The sequence below is a fragment of the Camelina sativa genome, chromosome 18, assembly GCF_030686135.1.
Source record: "Camelina sativa cultivar CO46 ecotype springtype chromosome 18, ASM3068613v1".
In the NCBI taxonomy this organism is placed as follows: Eukaryota; Viridiplantae; Streptophyta; class Magnoliopsida; order Brassicales; family Brassicaceae; genus Camelina; species Camelina sativa.
Genome location: NC_141897.1, coordinates 21,298,894 through 21,326,717, shown reverse-complemented (window position 1 = coordinate 21,326,717; position 27,824 = coordinate 21,298,894). Strand labels below are relative to the sequence as shown.

The 27,824-nt window shown below is 38.2% G+C and overlaps 7 protein-coding genes and 1 non-coding gene across 59 annotated transcripts; 3 read left to right on the top strand and 5 right to left on the bottom strand.

The window, feature by feature from the left end:
• Nucleotides 1-704: 704 nt before the first annotated feature.
• LOC104762438 (anaphase-promoting complex subunit 6-like) lies at nucleotides 705-13,431 on the top strand. 50 transcript variants are annotated; one of them, XM_087498753.1, is made up of 39 exons: nucleotides 705-927; nucleotides 1,009-1,108; nucleotides 1,195-1,329; nucleotides 1,419-1,489; nucleotides 1,629-1,711; nucleotides 1,791-1,876; nucleotides 1,968-2,112; nucleotides 2,199-2,308; nucleotides 2,473-2,552; nucleotides 2,663-2,787; nucleotides 2,999-3,062; nucleotides 3,247-3,259; nucleotides 3,346-3,472; nucleotides 3,548-3,604; nucleotides 3,666-3,813; nucleotides 4,121-4,175; nucleotides 4,339-4,427; nucleotides 4,506-4,580; nucleotides 4,659-4,728; nucleotides 4,832-5,002; nucleotides 5,090-5,188; nucleotides 5,431-5,576; nucleotides 5,816-5,848; nucleotides 6,011-6,097; nucleotides 6,180-6,241; nucleotides 6,359-6,426; nucleotides 6,543-6,605; nucleotides 6,715-6,760; nucleotides 6,857-6,914; nucleotides 7,039-7,080; nucleotides 7,408-7,489; nucleotides 7,742-7,806; nucleotides 7,926-7,994; nucleotides 8,142-8,262; nucleotides 8,376-8,518; nucleotides 8,606-8,674; nucleotides 8,803-8,922; nucleotides 9,008-9,063; nucleotides 9,168-9,241. In XM_087498753.1, the coding sequence occupies exons 25-32, from the start codon at nucleotides 6,195-6,197 to the stop codon at nucleotides 7,747-7,749; spliced, it is 414 nt and encodes a 137-aa protein (XP_087354879.1). In that variant the 5' UTR covers nucleotides 705-927; nucleotides 1,009-1,108; nucleotides 1,195-1,329; nucleotides 1,419-1,489; nucleotides 1,629-1,711; nucleotides 1,791-1,876; nucleotides 1,968-2,112; nucleotides 2,199-2,308; nucleotides 2,473-2,552; nucleotides 2,663-2,787; nucleotides 2,999-3,062; nucleotides 3,247-3,259; nucleotides 3,346-3,472; nucleotides 3,548-3,604; nucleotides 3,666-3,813; nucleotides 4,121-4,175; nucleotides 4,339-4,427; nucleotides 4,506-4,580; nucleotides 4,659-4,728; nucleotides 4,832-5,002; nucleotides 5,090-5,188; nucleotides 5,431-5,576; nucleotides 5,816-5,848; nucleotides 6,011-6,097; nucleotides 6,180-6,194; the 3' UTR covers nucleotides 7,750-7,806; nucleotides 7,926-7,994; nucleotides 8,142-8,262; nucleotides 8,376-8,518; nucleotides 8,606-8,674; nucleotides 8,803-8,922; nucleotides 9,008-9,063; nucleotides 9,168-9,241. The 50 variants fall into 50 exon arrangements, with proteins under 50 accessions (XP_087354879.1, XP_087354877.1, XP_087354906.1 ...); XM_087498751.1 differs by having other exon boundaries at nucleotides 3,158-3,259; nucleotides 3,351-3,472; XM_087498780.1 differs by having other exon boundaries at nucleotides 3,158-3,259; nucleotides 3,351-3,472; nucleotides 5,816-5,874; nucleotides 6,359-6,433.
• Nucleotides 13,432-13,798: 367 nt separating this feature from the next.
• LOC109124871 (glutaredoxin-C1) lies at nucleotides 13,799-15,027 on the top strand. Its single transcript, XM_010485717.3, has 4 exons — nucleotides 13,799-14,137; nucleotides 14,382-14,470; nucleotides 14,560-14,658; nucleotides 14,777-15,027. The coding sequence occupies exons 1-4, from the start codon at nucleotides 14,061-14,063 to the stop codon at nucleotides 14,860-14,862; spliced, it is 351 nt and encodes a 116-aa protein (XP_010484019.1). The 5' UTR covers nucleotides 13,799-14,060; the 3' UTR covers nucleotides 14,863-15,027.
• Nucleotides 15,028-15,135: 108 nt separating this feature from the next.
• Nucleotides 15,136-16,533, bottom strand: LOC104762436 (uncharacterized). 2 transcript variants are annotated; one of them, XM_087498729.1, is made up of 2 exons: nucleotides 16,148-16,533; nucleotides 15,136-15,940 (listed from the first exon to the last, which is right to left on the bottom strand). In XM_087498729.1, the coding sequence occupies exons 1-2, from the start codon at nucleotides 16,163-16,165 to the stop codon at nucleotides 15,245-15,247; spliced, it is 714 nt and encodes a 237-aa protein (XP_087354855.1). In that variant the 5' UTR covers nucleotides 16,166-16,533; the 3' UTR covers nucleotides 15,136-15,244. The 2 variants fall into 2 exon arrangements, with proteins under 2 accessions (XP_087354855.1, XP_087354856.1); XM_087498730.1 differs by having other exon boundaries at nucleotides 16,143-16,511.
• Nucleotides 16,534-16,638: 105 nt separating this feature from the next.
• Nucleotides 16,639-18,180, top strand: LOC104762437 (uncharacterized). Its single transcript, XM_010485716.3, has 5 exons — nucleotides 16,639-16,813; nucleotides 17,028-17,132; nucleotides 17,328-17,583; nucleotides 17,701-17,778; nucleotides 17,909-18,180. The coding sequence occupies exons 1-5, from the start codon at nucleotides 16,658-16,660 to the stop codon at nucleotides 18,034-18,036; spliced, it is 723 nt and encodes a 240-aa protein (XP_010484018.2). The 5' UTR covers nucleotides 16,639-16,657; the 3' UTR covers nucleotides 18,037-18,180.
• A 419-nt stretch (nucleotides 18,181-18,599) lies between these two features.
• Nucleotides 18,600-18,702, bottom strand: LOC147923118 (U6 spliceosomal RNA). Its single transcript, XR_015589773.1, has one exon. It is a non-coding gene; the product is annotated as a U6 spliceosomal RNA (small nuclear RNA).
• Nucleotides 18,703-19,172: 470 nt separating this feature from the next.
• Nucleotides 19,173-21,352, bottom strand: LOC104762435 (protein WHAT'S THIS FACTOR 1, chloroplastic). Of its 2 annotated transcripts, none has more exons than XM_010485712.3 (2): nucleotides 21,086-21,352; nucleotides 19,173-20,834 (listed from the first exon to the last, which is right to left on the bottom strand). In XM_010485712.3, the coding sequence occupies exon 2, from the start codon at nucleotides 20,803-20,805 to the stop codon at nucleotides 19,318-19,320; it is 1,488 nt and encodes a 495-aa protein (XP_010484014.2). In that variant the 5' UTR covers nucleotides 20,806-20,834; nucleotides 21,086-21,352; the 3' UTR covers nucleotides 19,173-19,317. The 2 variants fall into 2 exon arrangements, with proteins under 2 accessions (XP_010484014.2, XP_087356368.1); XM_087500242.1 differs by having other exon boundaries at nucleotides 20,959-21,094.
• Nucleotides 21,257-22,562, bottom strand: LOC104762434 (dihydroneopterin aldolase 2). Its single transcript, XM_010485711.2, has 3 exons — nucleotides 22,423-22,562; nucleotides 21,805-22,016; nucleotides 21,257-21,655 (listed from the first exon to the last, which is right to left on the bottom strand). The coding sequence occupies exons 2-3, from the start codon at nucleotides 22,008-22,010 to the stop codon at nucleotides 21,457-21,459; spliced, it is 405 nt and encodes a 134-aa protein (XP_010484013.1). The 5' UTR covers nucleotides 22,011-22,016; nucleotides 22,423-22,562; the 3' UTR covers nucleotides 21,257-21,456.
• A 1,597-nt stretch (nucleotides 22,563-24,159) lies between these two features.
• Nucleotides 24,160-27,363, bottom strand: LOC104763642 (putative F-box/FBD/LRR-repeat protein At5g62970). Its single transcript, XM_010486991.2, has 4 exons — nucleotides 26,458-27,363; nucleotides 26,235-26,375; nucleotides 26,034-26,136; nucleotides 24,160-24,392 (listed from the first exon to the last, which is right to left on the bottom strand). The coding sequence occupies exons 1-4, from the start codon at nucleotides 27,361-27,363 to the stop codon at nucleotides 24,160-24,162; spliced, it is 1,383 nt and encodes a 460-aa protein (XP_010485293.2).
• Nucleotides 27,364-27,824: the final 461 nt, after the last annotated feature.

Genomic DNA, 27,824 nt, shown 5'->3' with positions numbered 1-27,824 from the left:
CCAGAAGAAGAAAAGTCTTAAAGAGATGATTTGACTGATTTCTGCTAGATCCTTAAAAAGGTATAGTCTTTAGCTAAAATTGATTGGGTTCTCTGTTCAGTGAAAAAACCGGGTGAGCAAGGAAGAGGTAGAGTTGGCGATGAACAAGACCAAAGCTCCATTAGCTTATTATAGTTGACTCTTTTCCCACTTTTTGAGTTGGTCTTAAGTTTTGAACTTTTTTTTTTTCACTTTTGCAGCAAGACTTACTGTCTCGTCTGCTCTGTTGGCTATTGAGTTTTGGTGTAGTTTCTTGACAATAAATTGGATAGTTTCGAACAATACTGGGAGTGGTTTGATACTTTGATTTGATTTCTTCGGATTTACCGTTGTGGTTTGACATTTTTTTTCCTTTCGCTTAATGTGTTTGTGATTGATGATGATGGTTTATTTAGAATGAACCAATATGTAAGAGATAGCTCGCTAAACAAAAGATAAAAGTGGATTTAATATTGTTCTTAATTATTTTTCATCTTACCGTTGTGATCTGATCGATTGCCATTTTTCTTGTTTGCAAAATAGGAAAATTTAATCCAAGAAAAGGAAAATTTAATCCTAAAAAGAGGAAAATTTAATCAAATTAAAAAAATAGGAAAAAGAAAACAAAACAAAAACAAGTTTTCCTATTTCTATTTGATGTAAAGTGTGAAACCCTAAAAAATCTTATAAATACTCTCATCATCTATCACTCATCATTCATTCATCTCTCGGTGGCAAAAAAAAAAAAAAAAAACTCATCTTTCTTCTTTGTTGCTCTCTGCGACTGAGAGCGAACAAGCGCTCTGCGAATTGTCTTAGTGGGAGAACATCGCCGCCGGTGGTGTCTCGGGACTATGATGAAGAAGCCGATGAATGAAGATCCCATTGTTCGATTCCAACTAAATTTAAGTAAGCTTCTCTCTCTCTCTCTCTCTGGCCTTTTCCTTCGTCTCTGATTAATGGATTCTAAATGAGTATTACACTTGTTAGGTCTTAATTGTCTTGGGCGGAGAAGCAAAATCAGCGGATTCCGAGAGCGATGGAGGATCGGATCAAAGAAAAGACGACGAGCCCTTCTTCTTCTTCTTTGGTACTCTCTGATCTCGCTTTCTTCTCTTTCCATAATTCTTCTTCTTGTTTGCAAATTCTCATACTTCTCTGTCTTTTTTTTTCTAGGGTTTTTTTTAGACAAGATTGCAAAACCATGATCGAGACGTGTATTTATGTCTGAAGCCAGAACTAAGGGGAGAGATTGTGTCTGCTACATGTTCTTGCTTCCTCCTCAACCACCAATTCATCAACTCCTCCACGGTTTGGCTTCCAATTTTGCTTATTTCTTTCGTTTTCATCTCTGTTGAATTGTTTCTCTAATTAAGATTTGTTTTTTTTTTTTAAGCCAGCGACCAAGTAGATTCAGAACACGGTCGCCGGCGTTCCTACCGTACCAGCATCAATCGATCTGATTTTGAAGGTACCTATGTTACAGTTTTCATTCCCTTACATATAAACAATTGATGAAGCTAAATTGCTGTTGTGTCTTTACTTCTCAGATTTTGAGTTTTCTAATTTGGTAAGCTTCTTACTTTCTTGTGTTTTGTTTCTTTTTGCAGATTGAACCATTCCATACCTTTTGCTACCCTAGATGCCGAGGAGCTCTCTGGTGCCCATCCTGCTCATGTACTACGAAGCTTTGGTGTGTGTGTCTCTCTTTACTTCTCAGATTTTGAGTTTTGTAGTTTGGTAAGCTTTTTACACATGTTGTTACTTGTTAGGTATTGAACGGGCCAATTTCTGAAAAGGAATTAGCAAATACGACGACGACACGAGCCCGTCTTCTCCTTCTTCTTCTTCATGTTTGGTACTCTCTGATATCTCTCTTTCTCTCTGTTCTTCTTCTTCTTTTTGTTTTGCAATTCTCATACTTGTCTCTCTCTGATTTTTGTTTTTAGGTTTTTTTTTTTGGAGAAGATTGCAAAACTATCATCAGCTGAGACGTGTAGGAGAGATTGCGTGTCTGCTAATCTATTCTTGCTTCCTCAATCCTCACCCACCAATTCAACTCGTCTAGATCTCTTTCTCTTCTCCTCCCCCACGGTTTGTCTTCCCAATTTGTGCTTCTTGTTCCTTTTCTTCGTTTTTGATTTCTGTTGATTGGTTTTTTTTCTTTTTTTCTTGTGAAGCGACGAAAGTAGATTCAGAACACGGTCGCTATGCTAGGGTTTGAAGAACTGACGAAGAAGATTCAGAACCAACATTGAGATGCCTTACAATAACAACATCAAACAAACTGGTTCCTCTTGTTACTCTCTTTTATGTTCTGTTTTCATATATTAGCCACCCTTATACTCTTTTTTTTTTTTCTTTGTTTGTTATGTATCGTATCACCTTGTCTCTACTCTCATCAGAATCCAACCATTGACTTAATTTTTTTCTGTGTTTTGTTTTGTTTTGCAGATTGAACCCTAGATGCCGACGAGCTAGCTCTCTGGTGCTCATCCTGCTCTTGAAGTACTACGACAGAGCTCTCTGGTCTGGTGTGTGTCTTTACTTGTCAGACTTTGAATTTTGTAATTTGGTAAGCTTACTATTACTTAAGTTTCTCTTGTATTTCGTATCTGAGCTTTTTTACTTTCCTGTGTGATAGGTTTATAGTGCAGCCGGGAAAGTGGATTTGGATCTTCCAATCATAACACGCTTTTGGATCATCTGACTGGAGAGAACCCCTTCAATGTTAAAGTTGCTCAAGTGGATGAAACATAGAACTCTCACGTACTAGTAGCCTATCAAAAAACCTTTATTGCTACTGCGAAGTTGTATTACTCTCAAGTCTAACTTCTCTGTTCTATGTTGCATCCATTATATATTGGTGGACTGCTTCTTCTCCCACGTCCCCCATGAATTTGGTCTCCATAACCCGTTGAAATCTCCACTGGTTTGTTCTATATTCGAAAATACTTATGGTCATGTTTTTTTTGTACAGATACCTCTTGTATGGAGATGGAGATATCTCGACAAAGGCAGATCATTTGCTCGCTTTACCTAAGGTAACACATTCTTCCTAGATGTTTGTATTTGATAATTTTGATGACAACTCTGTTTTGTGCCTTGTTTTGAAACCATAGATTTGTGTGTGATGCAGGTAACAATTGTTAGAGCATTTAATTTCCCGCTGGAGATGCCACCACTACTTCAACTGATGGGGGGCATTATAAACAAACCTCTTCTTAGAGTGGACAGCAAGGTACGGTATTAATTATTCTTCACATTGAATATAGTCTCTTACCTAATTGTATCTCTGTTTGAAATAATACAATGTTACTTGGCTAGGTAAGCATTGTAATGGAGCTATGGAGTTGGGTGGAATGGAAGATAAATCTACAGAAGGAGAGCCAAGTGATGTTTGTTCAGTTGACTGGGTGGAGTTGAGGAGGCTGCAAACTCAAAAAAGGCCAAGGTTCGATCCTTCTTCTTGATTTTTGAGATTTATTTCGTGTGTGGATTGATCGTCTTATTTCGTGTGTGTGTTCAGCAGGCCGACAAAGGCCCAATAACAACAACTTCAGCCCATCAAACAAGACATGCCCAGGTGAATTTTTCAGCCCTTCTATTTTTTTTTTAATTTTTATAATCATTTAAAAATTTCTCAGGTCCGCGAAGGCGTGAATAGAGAGTGAGAGAGAGCACTGAGCATTCACCGCCGTACTGGTGTAACGGTACCAGCAGCAATTCATCTTCTCTCCTCCATGGTTATGTGTAGAGTGGCTGAGACGAGAGCTATGGACTAGTTTGGGTCAGGTAATTTTTTTATTTGTCTTTGTATTGTCTAAATTCAGTCACTCTATTTTGGGTCAATTTTAACCGAGCTTGGGAAAGGTTAGGACTACTATTTACATTATCATTCATGTCCTACCAGAATTCTGATTTTCCTTTGGTTTTTCTGCATCTTGTAATCTTTTCTCTCTTTTCATCCTCCTTCTCATATTTCTTTGTTTGCAATTCTTTCTTTGTTTACAATTAGATTTGGTACTCTCTACTCTCAGTTGGCTCTTTGTTTGCAATTCCCATATTTCTCTCTTTCTTTGTGATGTTCTGTGTTGAGTAGCGAGGCCAGGGATATGGTGGGGCTGGTTAAAATCGAAGACTGTTGGCCATGGAAGGTACATTACACTTTATGTTCAGTTTTTTTCTCTCTGCTTTTTCTACCCTTGAGCTCAATTTTGGGATTCTCTTGGTGGCTTTACTAATAAATGAGTCTCCGTTGGCGAAGGTATTTTTGTAAATGCTTGGTTTCTAATGGTCTTCTACGCTTTTTTCTCTCAGGTTGGTGAATACTCAACAGCTTCCGGCTGAGGATATTATGGATTTACTCCTGAACAGCTTGTCATAATGTTGTGTCCAAGGATGGAGGGGTAAGTTTGCATAGTTGCACTCATGAGGCGTGCTTATATATGTCTGGTTATTTTTATCTCTTGTTCAAATTTCCTCAGGAGAACTACCTAAAGAAAGGTATCACTGGACATGATGATGACTTGCTACAGCGCAAGACCATTATATTGTTTCTGGTATGAAGATGCCCATTTGCTATTTGTCCTTTGTTGCTTATGTTTTCGCTGCTCACCTTATAGTACACTCCCTTGCAGATTGATTTTTTTAGATGTGCACATGATCCATGTAGACCAGGAGTCAAAGATTCAGTTCATCAGTGTCAAGGTGCTTCTTTTGTTCGATTATATTTTGTAGGCCAGAAAGGCCAATGACGAAAATTTATTGTTTATTTTGTTTTTAACACTTGATGATATATGTTGATGTTCAGGTCCGTATGGTGGTGATTCGTGACAATATCCAAACTGCTAGGGATCTTGCTTAGGAGTGTGGAATATTAACTTCAGATGCATATGCCTCTGAGCCTACTATGAGAAGAAGACAAGGGCATGTTGTTGATGTGACAGGAGATGGGATAAATGATGCCCCTGCATTACACGAGGTATAGATACGTTTCTCTTTCCCGAGTATTTCATTAGACAGCCGATCAGTTTCTCATTCGTGTGGAACTTTTTGAATAGATTTGCAGGCAGATATTGGTCGTTCTATGGGAATAGGAGGAACCGAAGTGGCTAAGGAGAGTTCGGATATCATCATCTTGGATGACAACTTCGCTTCAGTTGTCAAGGTTTGCTCAAATTCACCTTTTTCCTCATTATAGTTTCCTTCCTTGTCTCAAGGTCTGAAAAGCACATAATCTACCTCATTACGAAAATTATTCTGGATCCATGTAGATGGCGCAAATGATGAGATCGCTCCATTATTCTAATTTTGCTTTTGTTCCTTTTTTACGTTTCGATCTCTGTTGGCTGGTTTTGTAAGATGTTTTTTTTGGGTTATTTTGTCTTGTTTGTGATGTTCTGTGTTCAGTGAGCTATGGAGTTGGGTGAAATCGAAGACAGTTGGCAAGAGAAGATACATAAGGAGCCAAGTGAAGAGCCGAGATGTTTGTTCAGTTGACTGGTGGACTTGAGGAGGCTGCTTGCTTGCAGACCAAAGTCAAACTCAAAGCCAAGGTTTGTTTTTTTTTTTTTCTCTTTCTCTTTTTTTTTTCCACTGAGCTCAAATTAGGATTCTCTTGGCGGTTTTGCTAACAGGTAAGCCTCCCAATTGTTGTTAGAAGGTATTTTTTTTGTTTCTGCGTCATCTCCTTAGTGTTGTTGTTTGACCTAGATTCGTTTTTCGCTTCTTGTGTGTTGTTGTTTCATTTGTGAATGCAAGGCTTTTAACGGTCTTCTTTGTTTTTTTCTCTCAGGTTGGTGAAAACACATGCTAGACATCAATCCAAGTAAGTAAACTACTCAATTGGTCAAGGTATATTTGGTTTCTGTTTCATCTCCTTTGTCCTTCCACATATTGTTTCATTAGCATAATGGTTTTGATTGCTGTTTCACTCTATCATTTTGGTTTCAATAGTACTGAAGTGTGGCTTATTATGGATTTGTTGCAGATTGTACATGATGAGCTACTGAAATTGATGGGTGGAGGAGAAAGTATCTGAGCTACCAGCATTTCAGCTTCTCTCTCTCTCTCCACGGTTTGGCTTCCAGTTTTGCCCATGTTGAGTTATTATGATCTCAGTTTGTTGAGTTATTATTTCTCAAATTGTTTGTTCTCAGACAAATCCCTTTTGTATGGAGATATCTCGAAAAAGACCAGCTCATATGCTCGCCTTACTAACGTAACACACACAAATTTTATTTAAGTTCTTGTTCTGATTACCAAATTGATGTCTGAATGTGATCCATTTAAAAGAGTGTCTTCATTTGACTTAATTTTTGTGTTTTTGTTTTTGTAGATTGAATCATTCCAAACCTTTTTGCTACTGTAGATGCCGAGGAGCTATCTGGTTCAAGTACTACGGAGGTTTGGTGTGTGTGTTTACTTCTGAGATTGAATTTTGTATTTGGTAAGCTTCTTACTAAAGTGCTGTTGTGTTTGGTCTCTGAGCTTTTTACTTCTGTGTTATGTTTGTAATGCAGGGAAAGCGGATAAAAATCTTCGAATCATAACACGCTTTTGGATCCTCTCAATGGAGAACTCAGGTACTAGCCTACCAAAACCTTTATTGCTACTGCGAAGTTGTATCCGTCTCAATTTTAACTTTTCTTTTCCTATGTTGGCCATTTTATATTTGTGGACAACTTCTCCCAGTGCCCCCATGCATGGTTCTCCATAACCCTTTCAAAGCTCCACAGAGGTATCATATGGTTTGTTCTTGTTGTGTTATTACTTTCTCAGTTTGTTTCTGTATACGAAGATACTAAATTTATGGTCATGTTTTTCTTTTTTACAGATACCTCTTGTATGGATATATCTCGACGAATGCAGCTCATATGCTCGCCTTACCTAAGGTAACACATTCTTCCTAGATGTTTGTATTTGGTGACAACTCTGTTTTGTGCTTTGTTTTGAAATCATAGATTTGTGTTTGATGCAGGTAAGGATTATTACACCTTTTAATTTTGTGTTCCGTAGATGCCAAGGAGGGTGCTCATCCAGCTGAAGTTCAGAGCTTTGGTGCGTGTGTTTACCCGATCATCATCGCTGCCCCCTCCCCCTCCCTCCTAGGGTTTGATTTCTAAATCTTATTTTTACTTGTCCTTCTGTTTTTGTAGATTTTGGTGATTGATAGCTGGTTTGCTCTCTTCTTTTTTTTTTTGAAATTTTGTCACTCGTTTCCTCTGCTTCATTATAGCTTCTGAATTTTCACTTCGGGTTTATTTATTTAATTTTCGGGTTTGTTTTGTTGATTTAAATTTTTGGAAGGTGCTATGATTGATCGGTGATATGGGCTTTGAATGGAAGGGTTTTTATCGGGTAACTTCTTTGTGTGTGTGTTTTCAGGAGGAATGGGATCCGTGTCTCTTGATGCTTGGTCATGCTAAGGTTGACGCTAAAGATGGAATTTTCTATGATGCTAAACATGGTAACCTCATATATTTTGATAAAGATGCAGTACAGAGATTAATGTTTTTTTTAACTCTAATCCAATGTACTTCATTCTACAACATGTACCGTAGGGTTGGATTGAATTGTGTATACGACTGTAGCATGTTTAGTTTGTGAAATTGTTGGAACAAAGTTACATGTTCACTTAAGAATTTTCACTTTGGTTCTCTGGTTTTTTCTTTTCTTCTAACTACATGTTAATGTTTACTTATCGTTTTTGTTGTTTCAGGTTTTTGATGATGCTTTTATCTATCAGTGTTGGCTTTGACTGATCTTCCTCAGGCGTTCTCATGGGTTCCTTGCTCTAAAACACATCTCTATTATTTGTTTCTTAATATTCACTTTGGTTCTATGGTTTTTTCTTCTTCTCATTACATGTCATTATATTTACTTGTTGTTTTTTGTTATTTCAGAGTTTGGATGATGCTTTTATAAATCGGTGATGGCTTTGACTCATCAGACCAGATCAGCAGTTGGTGAAGGTATATTTTGTTTCTGTTTCATCTCATTTGTCCTTAATCCTTCCCCCATACTTTTTTCCATTAGCATAATGCTTTTTATAGTTGTTTCACTCTATTGTTTTTGGTTTCAATAGTACTCAAGTGTGGCTTATCATTGATATGTTGCAGATTGTACATGATGAGCTACTGAAATTGATGGGCGAAGGACAAGTATCTGAGCTACACTTCCTTGTACTCAGAGCTGCATTCACCGGGCTACCAGCAATTCAGCTCCTCTCTCTCCACCATGGTTTTGCTTCCAATTTTGCTCAAGTTCCTTTCTTCGTTTTGATCTCTGTTGAGTGGTTTTCTAAGATTTTTGTTTGGTTGTTTTGTCTTTTTGTGATGTTCTGTGTTGAGTAGCGAGACGAGAGATATGGAGTTGGTTGAAATCGAAGACTTTTGGCCATGGAAGATACATTACAGAAGGAGCCAAGTGAAGTGCCGAGATGTCTGTTCAGTTGACTGGTGGACTCAAGGAGCCTGCTTGCAGAGAATTCTCAAAGGTAAAGGTTCGATTTTTTTCTGTTTTTTATTTACCATTGAGCTCAATTTAGGGGCGGTTTTGCTAACATGTGAGAAGGTTTGTTCAGTCTGTTAGTGACCAAGCCGTTGTCATGGGAGTCATTCGTGGAGTCAGACCAGATCAGCAACTGGTCAAGGTATTTTTTGTTTCTGTTTCATCTCCTTAGTCCTTCCCCATATTTTTTCATTAGCATAATGGTTTTTATAGCTGTTTCACTCTTATCATTTTGGTACTGAAGTGCGGCTTATCATGGATATGTTGCAGATTGTACATTATGAGCTACTGAAATTGTTGGGCGGAGGAGAAAGTATCTGAGCTACACTTCCTTGTACTCAGAGCTGCATTCACCGGGCTACCAGCATTTCAGCTTCTATCTCCTCCACGGTTTGGCTTCCAATTTTACTTCTTTTTTTTCGTTTTGGTCTCATTTGAGTGAGTTTCTAATATATATTTTGAAGCGATGAAGTAGATTCAGAACATGGTCGCCGGCGTTCCTACAGTAACAGCATCAAACTGATTTTGAAGGTATGTATGTACAGTTCTCCCTTCACTTAATGTCAGAACTTTTAAAGAAATATATAAAAAAAATTGACGGAGCTTCTTCTAATTCTTTATTTTTTTGTGTGCAGATCGGAGATATGCTATGGTTTGAAGAATGAATGAAAAGATTCAGAACCAACACAAAGATTAACTTCGCCTTACAGTAACAACTTCAAACTGGTTACTCTTTATGTTATGTTATATACTATCACCTTATACTCTTTATGTTATATAACTTATCACCCTCTCTCTACTCTCAGAATCCTTGACTTAGTATATATTTTGTGTTTTGGTTTGTGCAGATTAAACCATTCCATACCTTTTGCTACCCAGATGCCGAGGAAGAGCTATCTGGTGCTCATCTTGCTGAAGTACAGAGCTTTGGTGTGTGTGTCCTTACTTCTCAGATTGAATTTTGTATTTGGTAAGCTTCTTACTAAAGTGCTGTTGTGTTTGGTCTCTGAGCTTTTTTTACTTTCATGTGTCATTTTTATAGTGCAGGGAAACTGGATTGGATCCTTCTAATCATAACACGCTTTTGGATTCCCTGATTGGAGAACCTTTCAATATTAATGTGATGCAACATGAACTCAGGTACTAGCCTACCAAAACCGTTCTTTGTGCTTTCAATATTTGTATCCGTCTCAGTTCTAACTTTTATTTTTCCTCTGTTCTATGTTGCAGCCTTTATATTTGTGGACAGCTTCTCCCAGTGCCCCCATGCATCTGGTCTCCATAACCCTTTCAAATCTCCCTAGAGGTATCATATGGCTTTGCTTGGGGCTTGGTGAATTCTCTATCCATTTCTTCTTGTTGAGTTATTATTTCTTAGTTTGTTTGTTCTACATATGATGATACTAAACTCATGTTCATGTTCTCATACAGATACCTTTTGTATGGAGATATCTCGACAAAGACCAGCTCATATGCTCGCCTTATTAAGGTAAACGCACACAAATTTTATTTAAGTTCTTGTTCTGATTAAAAGAGTGTCTTCATTTGACTTAATGTTTGTGTTTTTGTTTTTGCAGATTGAATCATTCCAAACCTTTTTGCTACTGTAGATGCCGAGGAGCTATCTGGTTCAAGTACTACGGAGGTTTGGTGTGTGTGTTTACTTCTCAGATTGAATTTTGTATTTGGTAAGCTTCCTACTAAAGTGCTGTTGTGTTTGGTCTCTGAGCTTTTATTTTCCTATGTTATGTTTGTAGTGCAGGGAAACCGGATTGGATCTTCGAATCATAACACGCTTTTGGACCCTCTCAATGGACAACCTTTCATTTAAGTCACTGAAACAGGAAATCAGGTACTATCCTACCAAAACCTTTATTGCTACTGCAAAGTTCTATCCGTCTCAATTCTAACTTTCCTGTGTTATGTTTGTAGTGCAGGGAAACCGGATTGGATCTTCGAATCATAAAACGCTTTTGGATCCTCTCAGTGGACAACCTTTCATTAAAATCAATGAAACAGGAAATCAGGTACTAACCTACCAAATCCTTTATTGCTACTGCGAAATTGTATTCGTCTAAATTCTAACTTTTCTGTTCTGTGTTGCAGCCATATTTATATTTGTGGACAGCTTCTCCCAGTGCCCCCATGCATGGTTCTCCAGGGGAAGTGGATTGGATCTTCGAATCGTAACACGCTTTTTGGATCCTCTGATTGGAGAGAACCTTTCAATCTTAAAGTGGATGCAACAGGTACTAGCCTACCAAAACCGTTCTTCGTACTGCCAATTTGTATCCGTCTCAATTCTGACTTGAATTTTTCCTCTGTTCTATGTTGCAGATACTAAACTCATGTTCTTGTTTTCATACAGATACCTTTTGTATGGAGATATCTCGACAAAGACCCGCTCATATGCTCGCCTTACCTAAGGTAACACAAATTTTATTTAAGTTCTTTTTCTGATTACCAAATTGATGTCTGAATGTGTTTCTGATTACCAGTTTTGTTCATACATTTGGCGTTTTCTTTACTCCCTGGGTTAAGGAGGCTTCTTGCAAAGCAAACTCAAAGGCCAAGGTTCAACTTTTTTCTTTGTTTTTGTTTTTTGTTTTTGCCCTTGAGCTCAAAACTTGATTTCTCTTGGTGGTTTTGCTAACAGGTGAGTCTCGCAGTTGTTAGAAGGTGTTAGTGACCAAGCCATTGGGATGGGAATCATTCGTGGAGTCAGACCAGATCAGCAGTTGGTGAAGGTATTTTTGGTTTCTGTTTCATCTCCTTCGTCCTTCCACATATTTTTCATTAGCATAATGGTTTTGTATAGCTGTGTCACTTTATCGTTTTGGTTTCAATAGTACTAACGTGTGGCTTATCATGGTTATGTTGCAGATTGTACATGATGAGCAAGTCAAATTGATGGGTGGAGGAGAAGAATCTAAGCTACACTTCCTTGTACTCAGAGCAGGATTCACCGGGCTACCAGCATCTCAGCTTCTCTCTCTCCTACACGGTTTGGCTTCCAGTTCCCAAGGAAGTGACCTTTTAGTTTTATCAAATAATCCTAACATCCTAACTGGTTATCATTTTGTTTCTTCAGGTTTCTACAAAATACCATCTTTATGCCATTGTGGAGCGTCTTGGGTCATTACTCCTCTTATGTGATGTCATTTCCTTACACATGACATGGACATGATCATGACTTGCTACTGCGCAAGACCATTTTATTGTTTCTGGTATGAAGATGCACATTTGTTTTTTTTCCTGTGTTGCTTAAGTTTTCTCTGCTCACTTTCTCATTAGGCGTGTTGTGTTTTTTTTTTCTCATCACAGAGGTTTCCTTCGGAAGCTTGCCATGATCTCTCTTTGATGGATAAAAAAACAGAGGTTTGTAGTGAAAACAGTTTAATTAGAATCTGGCTCTTTCCACTTTGACAAGTGTAACGTCAACTGCAATTTAACTTTGGTCTGACATAATTTTGCCTATTTGGAAACTATTATCGACAGGGTATCAAAGCAGGTTGGTATGATGGAGAAAGCATTGCATTTCCAGTGATTCTTGTCACAGGTAATGTTAACTTCTTTCACTTAATATGTGAATCTTTTATAATGACTCTTAGTGTTGTTCTGATGCATTTTGTCTCCTCTGCAGCTGTCAGTGACTACAAACAGCCTCTCCATTTTCAAAACTTGAGTGATGAAAAGAGAAACATACATCCAGAGGTAAAGATTTGCACCAATGTCATACCTCTCAAGTCTCAACATGGGAAATCAGGTAGGTGATCTGTTCTCTCCTTTTCAATTTGTTTTTGTCCATGTGTCTAATCGAAATTAAAATGTTATCTGGCCACTCCCTTGTCCTTGATAAGTCTATAGCATGACTGGAGAGAGCAAAATCGTGTGTTTTTTTTCCTATCATAATAAAATAAAACTTGTTGACTTTCTCGTCCCGCTTTTTGGTGATTCAAGAGGTGGTGGTGCTGCTTTGAGTGTCAAAGGAGGTTTGTGTTCTTCTTCTTTGATCAACTATGTCATAGAAAGTTACTTAATTAACGTTTGATGTTGATCGTTCACTCTTAATTGGGTGTCAATAGGTATCGGGGAAGACGATTAAACGGGTAAGATGTGGAGAGCGAATGGAGGATCTTGAACCCTTTTATCCTGATCGAATGGCTGAACGAATTCTTTGATGAATGGCAACAGAAGCTGTAAGTTCTTTCAACCATTACAATTTTGTCTTGCTTGTGTGTTTACACATACTCAGGTTCTGAAACAAATTTTTACATACAAACGGATAAGTCCATGAACTTAAACTTATATTTTGTGGCATTTTTGCTTGGTTCCCTCTTTTTTTCTGCCGTATGCTGCATCCTTCAGTAGTCTATTCTATGATCATATGCAACTGATGAAGCCACGGTTGGAGACCATCCCGGAGGAAATACAAAACAAGGTATGTAAACTTTTCCATTACAGCCATACATCATGTGATTCCTCCTCACTTTTGCTACTCTGCCAATAGCTTTATGTTCACTTTTGCTAATCGATTTGCACTGACTACATGTCTACTCAGCTTTAGCTCCGAATTTCCTTATCTAATTTTCTCCATATCTTCCCCCCTATTTCCGTTCAGGGCATGGTCGCCGTTACGATGGCAGAAGGTCAAAAAAAAAAGATGAAGAATTCATTTATAGAGTAAGCTGCTTTAAAATTTAAACTTCTTTTGACCAGAAATCAGTTTCTCTTCGGAGTGTTAAACTTCTTTTGGTCATTAAGATTTGGAGTTTATGTCAAAATTACCCCTCGTTGATCATAGTTGGGAGCAAGTGCGTTATATGTCATATTATACTTGAGCTCGATGAGACAAGTAAGAAATAAAATCTAATAATAATGATGATATTTCTCGACAAACCTGAATCATATCGATGCTATTTGCTTGATCATAGTGGACTGGCCAGAGTGCTGTTCCAAGCGTCTTCATCAAAGGAAAACATATCGGTGGAAGCGATAGTAAGCGAAAATTTTAGACATCTCTGCACCTTAATTTAGACTATGGTCGAAAATCAAAGCTGAAAAATGAAACTGGTCATTTGTGGTTGCTCTGTATTTTACACGAGTGATGGAGAGTAACAATAACATCAAAAGTGTGCTCTTCACGTTGCTGGTGTTTGGTTAATGGGAAACTTGATCCCGAGTAAAAAAGCTGTTGGAAGTTTCTAGACCACTGGACATTGGCTTTGTGTTATTATTATAGCAAGACTTTTTAACTTCTCAAGTTGACTTCGTACAGATGTGCTAATTTAACTAAAATCCAATCTCGAAGCAATTTGACTCGATTCAACCAGAAAAGAAAAAAGTAAACAACAGCTTTGATCCAACAGTTCTTCGAGCTTGATTCAATTCAATTTCTTGTTTTTATCAGTATGATTGGCAAGAAACACCTGTAAGAGTTTGCTTTTGACTGAATTCTGTTAGATCCTTAAAAAGGTATAGTCTTTACTCTCTAGCTAGAATTGATTGGGTTCTAAGTGAAAAAACGGATGAGCAAGGAAGAGATGGAGACGGCGATGAACAAGACCAAAGAGATTGTCTCCTCGTACCCGGTCGTTGTCTTCAGGTTATATATGCTTTTGTTGTTTCTGAGGTTTTCATTTACCAATCCGTTGGATCGTCATATCTTGTTCTTTTTGCAATTATCATCGATTCACTCTGGTTAATTCTGGGTTTCAATTCTCAACTTCAAAAAGTTTCATTAGCTTATGTTGTTGACTCTTTTCCCACTTTTTGAGTTGGTCTTAATGTCACTTGTGAAGTGTGAACTGTGAAGTCTTAAGTTTTGAACTATATTTTCTCTTTCGCAGCAAGACTTACTGTCGTTATTGCCAGAGGGTGAAGCAGCTGCTTACACAACTTGGAGCAAGTTTTAAAGTACTTGAGCTCGATGAGATAAGTAAGAAACAAAATTTCTAACAATAATGAAGCTATTTATCGACAAACCTGAATCATATTGATGCTATTGCTTGTTCTTCTTTAAAACAGGCGATGGAAGTGAGATCCAATCAGCTTTGTTAGAGTGGACTGGCCAGAGCACTGTTCCAAGCGTCTTCATCAAAGCGAAACATATCGGTGGAAGCGATAGTAAGAGAACATTTTAGACAACCTCTCTTTCTCTGCACCTTAATTTAGACTATGGTCGAAAATCAAAGCTGAAAAATTAAACTGGTCATTCATTTTTTGGTTGCTCTGTTTTTTGCAGAAGTGATGGAGACTTACAAGCAAGGCAAGCTTGTGCCTCTCCTTACTAAAGCTGGTGCTCTTGCCAATATCCCTTCCAAGCTTTGATGTAACCGGTGTGGTGTATGGGGACTTCTCATTGTTATGTTTAGATCATGAAAATGTATTTGTCAATTAACCCAAATAAAAGAACTATCCTTTTTCTTTGTTAACTCTGTTTAGGCAAAACATCCGAAAGTTTGGTTAGGTTAATGAAATAAAGATTTGGGCTAACTGTTGTACTCTCCTTTGCTGAACCACACTGGACGACATTGGCGGAGTTGTTATAGCAAGAATTTTGCTTCTGTATTCAACTACGCAAATTAAGGACTATGTGCTGACTTAACCAAATCCAATCATGAAGCTCTTATTGAAAACTCAGTGATTCGAAATTTGACAATCTAGGCAACAACAATAATACAATAGCAATGTGATATCCGAACTTCAGAGCTCAAATGCAGTTTTCTGGCATCCATAACCGAAGAAGCCGATCATAGAACGAACAAGTTGCCACAACGCTTTGCTTCTGATTTTTCCCTCTGTACCAATCTGCTCCATAAGCAAGAGAATCATGCTTGTTATAACTCTCCAACACTTCACCTTTCCCATCACTAACCTTCGCTACAGCAAAACCGTTGTGCACACAAGCCGTCAATACAACACCGCTCAGAGAAGGATGATGCTTGATTCTCCACACTCCTCCGCCTAAAGACAACGATGTTTCGTTCACAGGTCTCGTAACAGACCTCGTGTCCCAAACTCTTAGTGTTTCATCATAGCTTCCAGTGAATATAGAGTAAGGATCACTTGGACTTGGGGAAATACAGCAAACACCCATTGTATGAACTTTGGAATTCTGAAAAACACGATTGTCTGCCGGATTACCTCTGATATCCCAACAGCTGAACTTGCAATCATCTGATCCAGTATAGACCAAATTAGGATTGTTGAGATCAAATGAGGCCGTCCAAACCTCAAAGTCATGCCCTTTCCATTGTTGGACTGTTTCTAGATTAGAATCAGTGAATGACACAACTGAAGCAGAGCCATCTGATAAACCAACTACGATTGATGTTGATGATGGATCCCAATCCAAACAAAGACACATTGATGAGCTTATCTTTTCACCAGCGACTTCTCTCAGAGCCTGTTTCAAAGGATAAAACTTTACTCATATCACAAACAAGCTAACAAAACAGAACTTAGATGCACATTAAACAATTGATCCAATTGCATTGAAAGCTTCAATCTTGTTTCAATAGACTACTCATCAGCAGCATCAAAAGAAGAAGTTTTAACCTTAAGTTACCATGTTCATCTACTATAATGAGTTACAAGATTTTAAAAACATTACCTTTAACTTCAGTGTCATCGATCTTGTAAACTCTCAAGCATCCATCAGCATCAGCCTGAGCAAGCGCCACGTTTCCGCCTCCATCGTTGCTGTGACTCCAACGGATATCGAAAACTCCGGCAGTATCAATCTTCTGAAGAAGATTCAAACCAACATCTTCCCCATCTCCGACGTCAAATAGATACACAGACCCAGATCGAGAGGGAGAATCTCCTTCTTGGAGTGTGTAAGTAGAAGCTGCAAGCAAGTTTGAGTAAGGCTCGTGAGGACAGAACTCTACAGCGTCGGCGTTTCCTTCGAGATAGCAATGTGCTGCGTCCATGGCGAACAATTTTTTCCCCGGCGGCTAAAAAACAAAACAGAGAAGAACAAAGCGAAAGGAAGACAGTAACGACGTCGTTTTGGAGTTTAAGAAAAACAAAGAATTGGTCTAATCGACCGGTTAAGACAGATTCGGTCGGTTTAGAAAAAAATTATCGGTTAAAGTTTGATCGCCGACGATTAAGGAAAATGTTCTGGTCGTCTTCTACCTATAGAAGGACTGAAGGAGAAAGCGATTACGGCGGAGGGGGAGATTCGAAATTCATATTTCTCGTTTACTTTGGCGACTTCGACACTGTTAGATCAATGGAAGCGGTAGAAAATTCTGAAGAACCCATCCCAGGCGTGAGATTCTTTTGCTCTCTCTCTCTTATTACGATTCCTTACGCTAGAAACGGGTTTAGGGTTTTATCTCTCAAATGCATTGATCAGGATATTTTGAATTGGCATGATTCTTTTTCGATGTTACGCATTGGCAAATTCGTTGATTTTGAATTTGTTGTTCTGATTGTCATTATGGAAAGTTCAGGTTTTTAAAGTTGTGTTATATATGAATCAGAATTCTTCAAGATTAGCTGGGAATCCAAACTGGGGAACAGCAACTGTTGTTGGGGTCTTTGCAGGATTGCTTTATGGAGGCAGCAAAGAGGCTTCTGCTTCTGTGGTATGTTTGCATTCCATTTTTCGGATTCAAGTTGGTTACTTTCAGGGAGGCACTAGATAGATTTAGACGATCTGAGATTCCACTATCTTTGTGTATGCTAGTATTAGTAACTGAACTGAAATCATAACATGGGTTAAGACTTTTTAGCTGAATTTGATCTCCCATGCTAATATCAGTGTCTGTGGTTTGAAACAGAGTAAAGATGCAGAAGTGATGTTGAAGATGGGTAGTACACAGGACAAGCGTGAACAACACAGGTTGATGCGAGATGCTATGGAGAAAAGATTCATCCGAGTAACTCGTGGTTCTCTCATTGGAGGGATGCGTCTTGGGATGTTCACTGCCTCTTTCTTCAGTCTGCAAAACTTTTTAGCTGAGACGCGAGGAGTCCATGATGTTTTCAATGTCGTTGGAGCTGGTTCTGCTACTGCTGCAGTATTTGGCCTAATCAGTACTGATACATCCCACTCTCTTTGCATCCTCTTTTGGACTTGTGGCTTTTTAGATTTAAGAAGATGCAAACTTTTTGTGTCGCTAACGTATCATTATCTTTCTTCAAATATGGCAGTGCCGGGGTCTCTTGCTTGGCGTGCGCGGAATGTGTTGCTTGGTTCAGTTCTTGGAGCCACAGTCTGCTTCCCTCTTGGTAATCACTTTGCGTCTTGCATAAACATGTCTTACAAGTTATTACCATATTAGAGAATGATAGAGAAGCATCCAGGAGTATGTATTGGAAAGTTGGGTAGAACTAAGTGAAAACCACATTGATTCTACAGGGTGGTTACAAGTGAAGCTCATGCAGAAAGCAAACGAAGGCAATAACGAGGGCACAAGCCACCACGGCGAGGTAACAAGTGGTGTTGGCGCAGCCATTGAGAGACTCGAACAACAGTTGAGAAAATAAGACAGGGAACACGCGCACAGTTTTGTATGCTAATTCGCTCTTCTTAAGCCAATGAGAATAAGATAACAAACAGTAGCAACTTGTGTTCTTGTGTAATCAACAATTTTCGAATATATGAATGTCAAAAGGTTGATGATTTTTCTACTCTCTTAACGTTTTCCACTAAACTTCGCAGCTATTTGTACCTTGTCGGAGTCAACCAGAATAATACCTACCCAAAAAACTCTTCCTTCAGATTCTTACACACACACATTACTTATCCTGAAGGCCTCTCACCGCCTAGATGGTAATGGCAAAGGTCGAATCCGTTGGTTTTGTTACCTAACCAAAATCTCGTTCAATACAATTCGTAACCGTAATCTGGTTAACAAAAACGAATTGGTTGTGTCGCCGCCTCGAAACAGACAGGGACAGAAAATCTCTCCGACCATTAGAACTCTGCAACCACGAACCAATCATATTGTCTTAGCTTATACAAAAGTTCCAGTTATTAAGTAAAATTTTAGGGTTCTACAAGAAACGTTAAACTCTCGAAGAATCGATCTGGAAAAATTTTGGCAAAAAAAAATTTGGACCATTTCTCGATTTGTGCGTGTCATCCTTGCGCAGGGGCCATGCTAATCTTCTCTGTATCGTTCCAATTTTATCGGATGTCCCCGAAGGGACAATCACTTAGTCGACTCTACCGATATATAAACACAGCTTCTTCTCTTCACCTGAGCGATGTGGGATTTTTTAACAATGGTAACATCCTTAATGGGCCTATTTAGAAGGCTTTCTCCCTTTCATTCATCGTAAGCCCATTCAAATATTTTAAATTTATATGATCTCCCTATTTGTGGAACAATTTCAAATATGATTATCTTTGTAGAAACAAATCGAGATTCAAATAGTTTGGTAATTAACTAATTTATTTACCACTTGCCATTACATTTCTTACCATATAAGACTATAAGATTAGGAGAGACAGTGTTAACTTAGACAATGTTAACATTGGCTAAAATCAAAAGTGAAAACGGTATTGGTTTTGACAGTTTAGTTACAACTGAAGCTCATGGAGAAAGCAAACGCTGTCGCTAGCAATAGAGACACATTGGTGAAGGCATTGCGAGACTCGACCAACTACAGTTGTGAAATAAGAAAAGAACACGCTTAATTCACTTTTCAATCTTGTATAAAGCCAATAGCACTAAGATAACGACAGAAACGTTATGTTATTGTGTAATTGCGTACAATTTTCTGAGTCTACAATATCAGAACATCGATGTGTTTTTCCTACTCTCACCATGATTCTACACCACTCTTTGCTTCATCACTGTTACTACCAGAAGAAGAAGAAAGCTTTCTACTCCAATACTCTACACTTTCACCATTATTAACCCACGCCTCGTCATCATCTTCTTCGTCGAAATGATATTCCACACCTGAATCTTCTGAATCAAACAAATTCTCAAACACATCTTCATATTCATCATCATCCAGATCACTACTAGTTTCATCTCTGTCATTATCATTGATATAGTCTTCTGTGTTTTTATCACCAAGTATAGCGCCTTTTCTTCTCCGTTCACGTCTATTTCTCTTACCTTCTTGAATAAGATCTACCAAACGTTCTCTGATCACCAATGTATCATCTTTCTCTAGAAGATCACCATTGTCGCTGTATGCTTCGACTAGAAACACAGAGTCTCTCGTGCCTTTTACACTCACATAGAATAGCTCCGGATGCCTCACTATCAACGCTCTTAGCTTGTTTGGTAAAGAAAACTCATTCCTGAAATGTGTCAAATGGTCAATGAGCGTCCTTTTCTCAACCGTTAACCCCAACACCTCTCTTACAACTGCGCAGGCTCGCTTCTCGGCCTCGATTGACTCGCTTGCCAGACACTCAGATGACATTTTGTAAGGACACACATCAGGCGATTCTCTGAATCTTACCAAGAAATCTTGGTGCCGCCTCTTCAAGTTTAAACCTTTACGAAGATTCAAACGCTTGAACTTCAAAGGACGATCAACAATCAAACCCCTATCAACTTCAGGACATGGCATTTGGTTCGCCAACTCTGGATCCCACGAGACAAGCTCAAGCGCTCTTCCGTAGGATGTATCCACAGTCTTGAACTTGTCCGGATAGTCATTGCAGAGCCTGGACCTGAAATTAGGAGGGAAGCCAAAATCTGGTCCAATGTGAACCAGTTTAGACAAAAGCAACCTGCGGTGAGATGACAACATTAGCAGCTTCTGGAGCTTAGTAGCCAATTTATCAGAAATCTCAGACTTGAGATTCAATTCTTGCATTGCAAGGGAGGATGCAGCCGATGTCATACGGACACAGAGTTGAGATAAAGGCTTAGTGGCATTCATAGGCAAATGTGGTGTAGGTGTTGTAAAAAGCTGGAAGATTGTGGGATACCGACGGATCATGGAGATAATTGCACGAGGGTTCTCGATGCCGAGGTAAGAACGGCACTTGTAGAGGATCTGAATTGGTATGTAATGCTTTGGTTTGGAGAGAAGTAAAGTCTTCAACTTCTGCACAAACCGAACTCTGTTCTGCTTCACTACATGTCTGTCTAAAGATGGACTCCGAACAATCTTGTGAGCTGCACATGAGATGTTTAAAGACAGACTTCCGAGTTTCTTGGAATGGGTTTGAGTACTTCTTATGTTACATCTGCGAATCTCCAGAGGGGTTGAAGGGTGGAGGAAGCTGGAGAAAAAGAAAAGCTTGTCTGAAGTAGAAGGAACCAGTTGAGTAAGCGCCATCATCTACCGATCTCTCAGAATGTCATGATTTCCTAAACAAAAATCAAAGAAAGGATCAAAATTTAAATACCAAACTATCTAACTGTCATCCACAAAACCAAAAAAGCTAATAGAAAATAGGAAACTCAGAAGCAAGCAATTCTCTTAGGCATTTACACAAACACATGGTGTGCAACTATTAGAAGATGATAGATCTCAGGGTCTAAACTTGCCAATTGCAGAATCGACATAACAACAAGCACACATGGACAGAGAGATTCATGGGTTTGAAAAACTTCTATACCTTTTGTGTAAATTGCAGAAGAACAATAAAGATGAACAATTTATGGATTAAAAAAAATAAGATTTTAGCATCTGAAACAATGCTTCAACATTTTGCAATAGAGGTCCTCATCTTTACTTTTGGTTAAAGAATTGACCCCGCACATATTAAAATTGCGAAAATAAACACAAGTGAAGCTGACACAATCTTATGAAACATAACTGGTGGGATCGTGTACGCATCAAGTACATAAAATACATTTATTCCCCCCCCCCCCCCCCCCCCCAAATCTCTTGATGTTATAAGTATTTTTGGATATGAAAATGAAAATTTCAAGGATACAAACTGAAACAAACAACAGAATTCAAAGTAGTAGAAGTAGTAGTAGTGGTTTATTCAGTAGAGCGGTTTCTGAAAATCTCGACACCTAAACAATCGATAGCGCTTTGGATAAGAGGAACATTTGGCTTCCATAGCTTCAGTCGAACAGCTTTGACCTGAGGGAATGATTCCAGAGTTTTGGACGTTATAAGTTCAGCTACTGCCTCCAGAAGGTTTCTTGATGACCCTTGTACAACTTCCTTTGCCAAGCTGAAAATTAATTCAATTCCATTCCACATTAGATTGATTATAAACATACAGCAAGCATATGCAAAGCGTAGTTACTATCCAAATACTCAATCTAGAGACAAATCATTTCATATCCATGTGATAAGAGTTAAAGAAAAAGAAAAACGAACTTGTAAATGTCGACATAGCTGATGGAATCATCTAAGTTGTCAGATAGACCAGCCTTTTTAAGACACATCCAAACATCTATGTCAAGCATAAACATCTGGCCAAGCGTCTTCTCTTCAGGAATCGCTCCATGGAAACCGTAAAATTTCAAACCTCTCAGTACCAGTTTGTCCCCCATCATCAAATTCAATGCCATGTCTTTCTCCATATCGTTCTGTTACAAAATAAACAACAACTAATAATCAGCTTATACAGTCTTTAAGTACTTCTATGTATTTTGTGATAGTTTACAACTTGGCAAACATACAAAACTTGCTCACTAGTCAATGATGGTAGCAAGAACGTAACAGAAGACTTCAAAAAATACATTATTTTTCAGACAAACTAATGAAAAGTGTTTTTTTTTTTTTTTTTCAATACAGAAACTCTACTGGACAGTCTTTTTCATTTAATTGAATCTCTCCATAAACACTAATAAAAGTCAACGATCGTGTTCTTCCGACTCCCTATTTCGTCATCAGGACCCGAGAAATTTAAGTTTCTACATCACATCGATCAAATTGAACGAAAACGTATTACGTTTTAGTGATTGAACTAAAGAGAAGAGTGAGGAAGCTTACGAGATTGCGACTGAGACAAAGCGGCGCCAGAGACTAAGGAAGAAGAAGAAGAAACAAGATTGCGACTTAAGTGAGCACCGACGACGACTTTGATATTTCCATTCCATCGACAAAACCAACAACATTTTGTAATGTTTTTAGGCTTGGTGGGCCACTTTCAAGCCCAACTAAAATCAATAAAAAGGCGTTATAAACCAAACTCAGGAAAAAAAAAAAAAATCGGATACCTATAAAATAAAAATGCATTCCTTTGGTAAACCGTAGATTTTTTTTTTTTTAATACCCGAGACTTTTAGATCATTAGTTTCTGAATCAGCATCGGTTTTGCCTATATTTTGTTGCTACACAATATTGTAGTGGATTGAAAAGATGGTGACAGTGGATAATCTGGTTACATCTTACTTTCTTTTCTTCGGAGCAGTTTTTTATATCTACCTCCTTGTTGATACCTGTTCACCGTATTTTTGGAAAGAAGAAGACGAAGACGAAGATAATGATGATGATGGTGACATTGAACTTGGAGATGATGATCATTGTTGCCGCATCTGTCATGAAAGATGTGAGAGCTTTCTCCGATATTATACGTCTATCAAAGTGCGACACTATTCGTTCCATGTTTTCCCAACTTAAAAGATTGACTAGATAATCTACTAGTTTTCGAGATTTGGAAGAAACATCTTTTTTAATGTTTTTCTTTTGCTTTTTTTTGGTTATATAAACTGAGGTTTTGTAAATATTTTTTTTTTGTATAACTTAATTTTTTTATGAAAAAGTATATTTTAGTCGTCCATGAGTTTTATGATCGTGTGTAAATGTAATTTTCAAAAAGGTTTTGTTTAATGAGAGTGTGGGTAGGATTGTAACTTAACTTAGGAAACTAAATCCAAAACAGCATTATATTATACCAAAAGATATTCGAAGTCATCCAAATCTTAATTACTTGCATTATTTTCGATAAGAGTTTGGTTTTAATATGGAGTGGGGATAGGATTGTATTTTAAATATTCAGGAAACTAAATCCAAAACAATATCACGTCGGAAGTTCGAAGACATCCAAATCTTAGTAATTTATATATAACTAACTGCATGTCCAAGTTTCTTAGGTAATTCTATTTTTTTTGTTTCTCGAAATATTTTTCTAATAAATTAACCCTAGCTAGCTAGATTTAATTTGTTGTGTGTGTGAAGCAAGGGGAGTAATTAATGGCGTTGACGGTGGATACAGCGGATTTGGTAAGCGCCCTTATACTGATCGGTTTGTTTTTGGTTTATCTCATTGGCATATTACCGGACCTTATAGATGAACGTCGGGATCTAATTCTCGAGGACGTGGAAAACAAACGCCGCAAGAAATCATCGAACCTCAAAAACAACTGCTCATGCGGCGGTGGTGGAGTGGTTCGGTGTGCGGTTTACCATGAGGATTTCAAGGCACTTGAGAAAGCACTTGATAAGTCCAAGTGCAAGCATATTCCAACCATCTTAATTAACCAAATTTAAGGCTCATCCGTAGGGTTGCGGTTTTCTTTTTTGTTTTCACGCAGTGTAACTGCACAATGTATCTCTTTGTTATATAATTTGGTGGAATCAAGACTTCAACCACGTCTTTAGTGGGTGTCTTAAATTTTATTAAACGACATATGTATCCAGAATCTTTTTGAACATTAACTTAAAAACACTTAATAATAACTTTAAAAAAACACATCTAAATGATCTAAACAAAATGCAACAAAAACTCTAATAGAGAAAATCCAAAGCTGGCATTAATCTTGATTCGCAAGACTCCTCATCCGTCATCGAAAGAATTACGATGGGTGAAGCACGGAAACAAAATTCCACCTCCGTCTCCATCTCAAGCTTCTTTTGTGGATCAAACTCTTGTCCAAACACAATTGTTGCAGTCTTTAACTGGCAAGACTTTCTTAAGATATATTTCACCAGATCTTTCCCTTCTACAGAGATCCCGTAACCTGTCCACTTGAGTTTGGAGACTCGACAACAAACATTGAGGAACACTTTTTTTCAGTTGCTTCCAGCACACCAATGTGTCCATACCATCACGTGACAAATGTTCCTTGGATTAAAGAAGAAAGGGTTAGAAGATAAAGGAAGTGGAGAAAGGATTAAACCATATATGGACTAGGGAGTGGAGAGCCCATTGGAATATAACATAAGCTATATTGTCCAGAAGAAGAAGTAAGGAATTCTGAAGCATGGAAAGCTCTGTAATTATGAAAATTCAAAAACCAAATAAGAGGCAAGGTACATTGGTAAATCCCTCTAGATGAGGTTCAGCAAGGTACCATAGCTCTGGATTCTCCAACATATGTGTTTAAGAACTCAGAACCAATACGGGAGGATCAAATTTAGAACGCTATCAAATTCCTTTCCCATCCGAGGGTTAGAGACTTGTGATGTAAGAAACTTAAGTAACTACAGGAGCTTTATGCTTTTGTTATGGAACATTAGTAAATTTCCATCTAGAATATATATATAGATATACTCCAACTTGAAACAATACCATTAAATTAATTTCAGGAGCTTAAGAGGTTATAAGAGACCTTTAAACACCATACTCGGGCCAGCAGGTGACCTGCAGTTTCTGCAACAACGCAGAAGAATCCAGGAACCACCTTTTCTTCTCGTGTCCATTTGCTGCGGGAGTATGGAGGAGACTCGCCCAACCGCTCCTAACCACGACTTATTCGGTAGATTGGAATCAACTGATTGCTCTGCTCACTAGTTCGGCAGTCCCACGGCTCCACCTCTTTCTGTTTCGCTACCTGTTTCAATCCACTTTGTACCACCTATGGCGAGAACGAAATGCTCGTCGACATGGTGAACCCTCCAGTCCGCAAGCTCTTCTCATCAAACACATTGACAAGAATATCAGAAATCGTCTCAGTTCGATAGCATTGATGGGAGACCAACGCTATGAGGAAGGCCTGCAGCTTTGGTTCTCCACTCACCAACCTCCTCGGCAATAACTTCTATTAGATTTTTTAAAAAAAAATCTGCAATTTCTACGTGTATCTCAAATCACTTACTCACAAACTGAAGCATTCATTGTAAAAAGGTTTTTTGGTTGAATAAAATTTTACATTCAATTCAAAAAAAAAAGAAAACATTAGCTCGTTGCTTGTTCTTAACCAAATTTAAGGCTCATCCATAGGGTTTCGGTTTTATTTTTCTTTCACGCAGTGTAACTGCACAACGTATCTCTTTGTTAATATGGTGGAATATAGACTTCAACCACGTCTGAAATTTTAGTTAGTGGGTGTCTTAAATTTTATTAAACGACATATGTATCCAGAATCTTTTTGAATATTAACTTAAAAACACTTAATGACTTTAACAAACACATATAAATATTTAAACGAAATGCAACAAAAACTCTAATAGAGAAAATTCAAAGCTGTCAGTAATCTTGATTCGCAAGACTCCTCAGCCGTCGAAAGAATTACGATGGGTGAAGCACGGAAACAAAATTTTACCTCCGTCTCTATCTCAAGCTTCTTTTGTGGATCCAACCCTAGTCCAAACACAATTGTTGCAGTCTTTAACTGGCAAGAATTTCACCAGATCTTTACATTCTACAGAGATCTCGTAACATGTCCACTTGAAAGTTTGGAGACTCGACAAGAAACATTGAGGAACACTTTTCAGTTGCTTCCAGCACACCAATGTGTCCATACCATCACGTGAAAAATGTTCCTTTGGATTAAAGAAGAAAGAGTTAGAAGATAAAGGCCGCACGCGACGCGATACATTGAATTTGAACCAAAATAATAGCCTATATCGAAGAAACTTACATCGAACTCTAATTTTCGTAGTTTGGGTGAAGCTATGAGCAACCAGTGTAGTACCTTCGACCAATATGCGTCATGGATACGAAACTTCAGATGCTCAAGCTCCTTAAAGACAATATCCTCGCCATATACAGCAGTGAGAGCCTGTACAAAGGACGGTTTTAGTAATCTAAAGAGATATTAGTGAGATTGAAGAATTGAATATTATCAAATAGATTTAAATTACCTCTGTGCCGCTGTCTTCTATGATTGTCAATGAAAGACGCTTGACAGATGTGACAAGCTCAAGAAGCTTCTTGATATTGTGACTAGCAGTGATATCTGCCTTCTCCAGCTTAGGCATACTCTCAATCAAGCCGAATGAACTTTTACAGAAAACTGTGAAATACTTCAAAGAAGGAGTATCTATCCTAAACTCTTCACACATATCAGATATCCTAAAGGATAAACTAAGCAATGACGGGATGATTACAGCAAAATTTCTCACATTGTCACGAGGAGATAGTTCCAGAGCAAGATCTTCCAGAACATAGGAATTAAATAAAAGCCGTTGTAGAGATTCTTCATCTGCGTATATCACACGTCGAAGGTGCAAAGTTTTCAAGGAGGGGAGGCAGAAAACATGAGGAACATCCACGTAAATGTCGTTGGTTAGTTTCAACGTCACAAGTGATTTGCAAATATACAAGCTACTCGGCATTACTGCATTAAGTTTTCCCTTTAAACTAGAAAATGCAACGCTTAGCTCCTCAACACAACGAGAGATTGCAATTTCAACCCACAGTTTGATAGCTTCAGGTTGAAAAATTTCATTGTGAAACGTGAGATTCAAGCTCTTTATGACCGGAGAGCTATGTAATGGCAGATTCTTGTCAATAAAACACCGCATCCTCTGGCATCTTTCCAACTCTGTAGAATATGTTTCGCTGTAACCCTCCTCAGGGAACACATATCGAAGGTAAAATTCTGAAGAAAACATGCTCATCTCATCGTACTCAAGTTTTGGCACCCGCATCCAAAGAAACTTCCATTGCTTCGACAAAACACTCGTTGTTATAGCAAATTTTGTCGGAAGAAACGATAAGATCTTCACGAGCAATTCATCATCAGAGAATCCAGTGAACTTGTCCATATCAAAAACAAAACCCCCAGCCGTAATTTAAGAGACTAGAGTTTTGTTTTTTTGACCCACGCAGAAGAAAAACATCAACCAAAAGCAGAGAATTATAAAAACAGAGGAACAGAACAAAGCCTAAGGAAATATTCAATTTGTCAAAACCCTTGGAACAGAAGTCAAAAGAATTGGACGATGCGATTGTGAAATAAAAGAGAGAATGAGGTAAATTAAATAAAGGTTGGATATAAATTTAGGTTTGGCCTGTGGACCTAATCTTTAAACATACTAGCATAAAAGATCCTAAATTACTAGTAAATTGATTAAATTATTGGTTTAGAGAGGGGTAAAATTTTAAACTTCTGCATCAGTTGAATGCTGGCTACTCTGGTCCTGTCTCCATCACTGCCTATGGCGACCAAACACAAACCCCTGATCACCTCCTGCGAGTGCTCTCTTCCACTGGAATCAATGTTGTG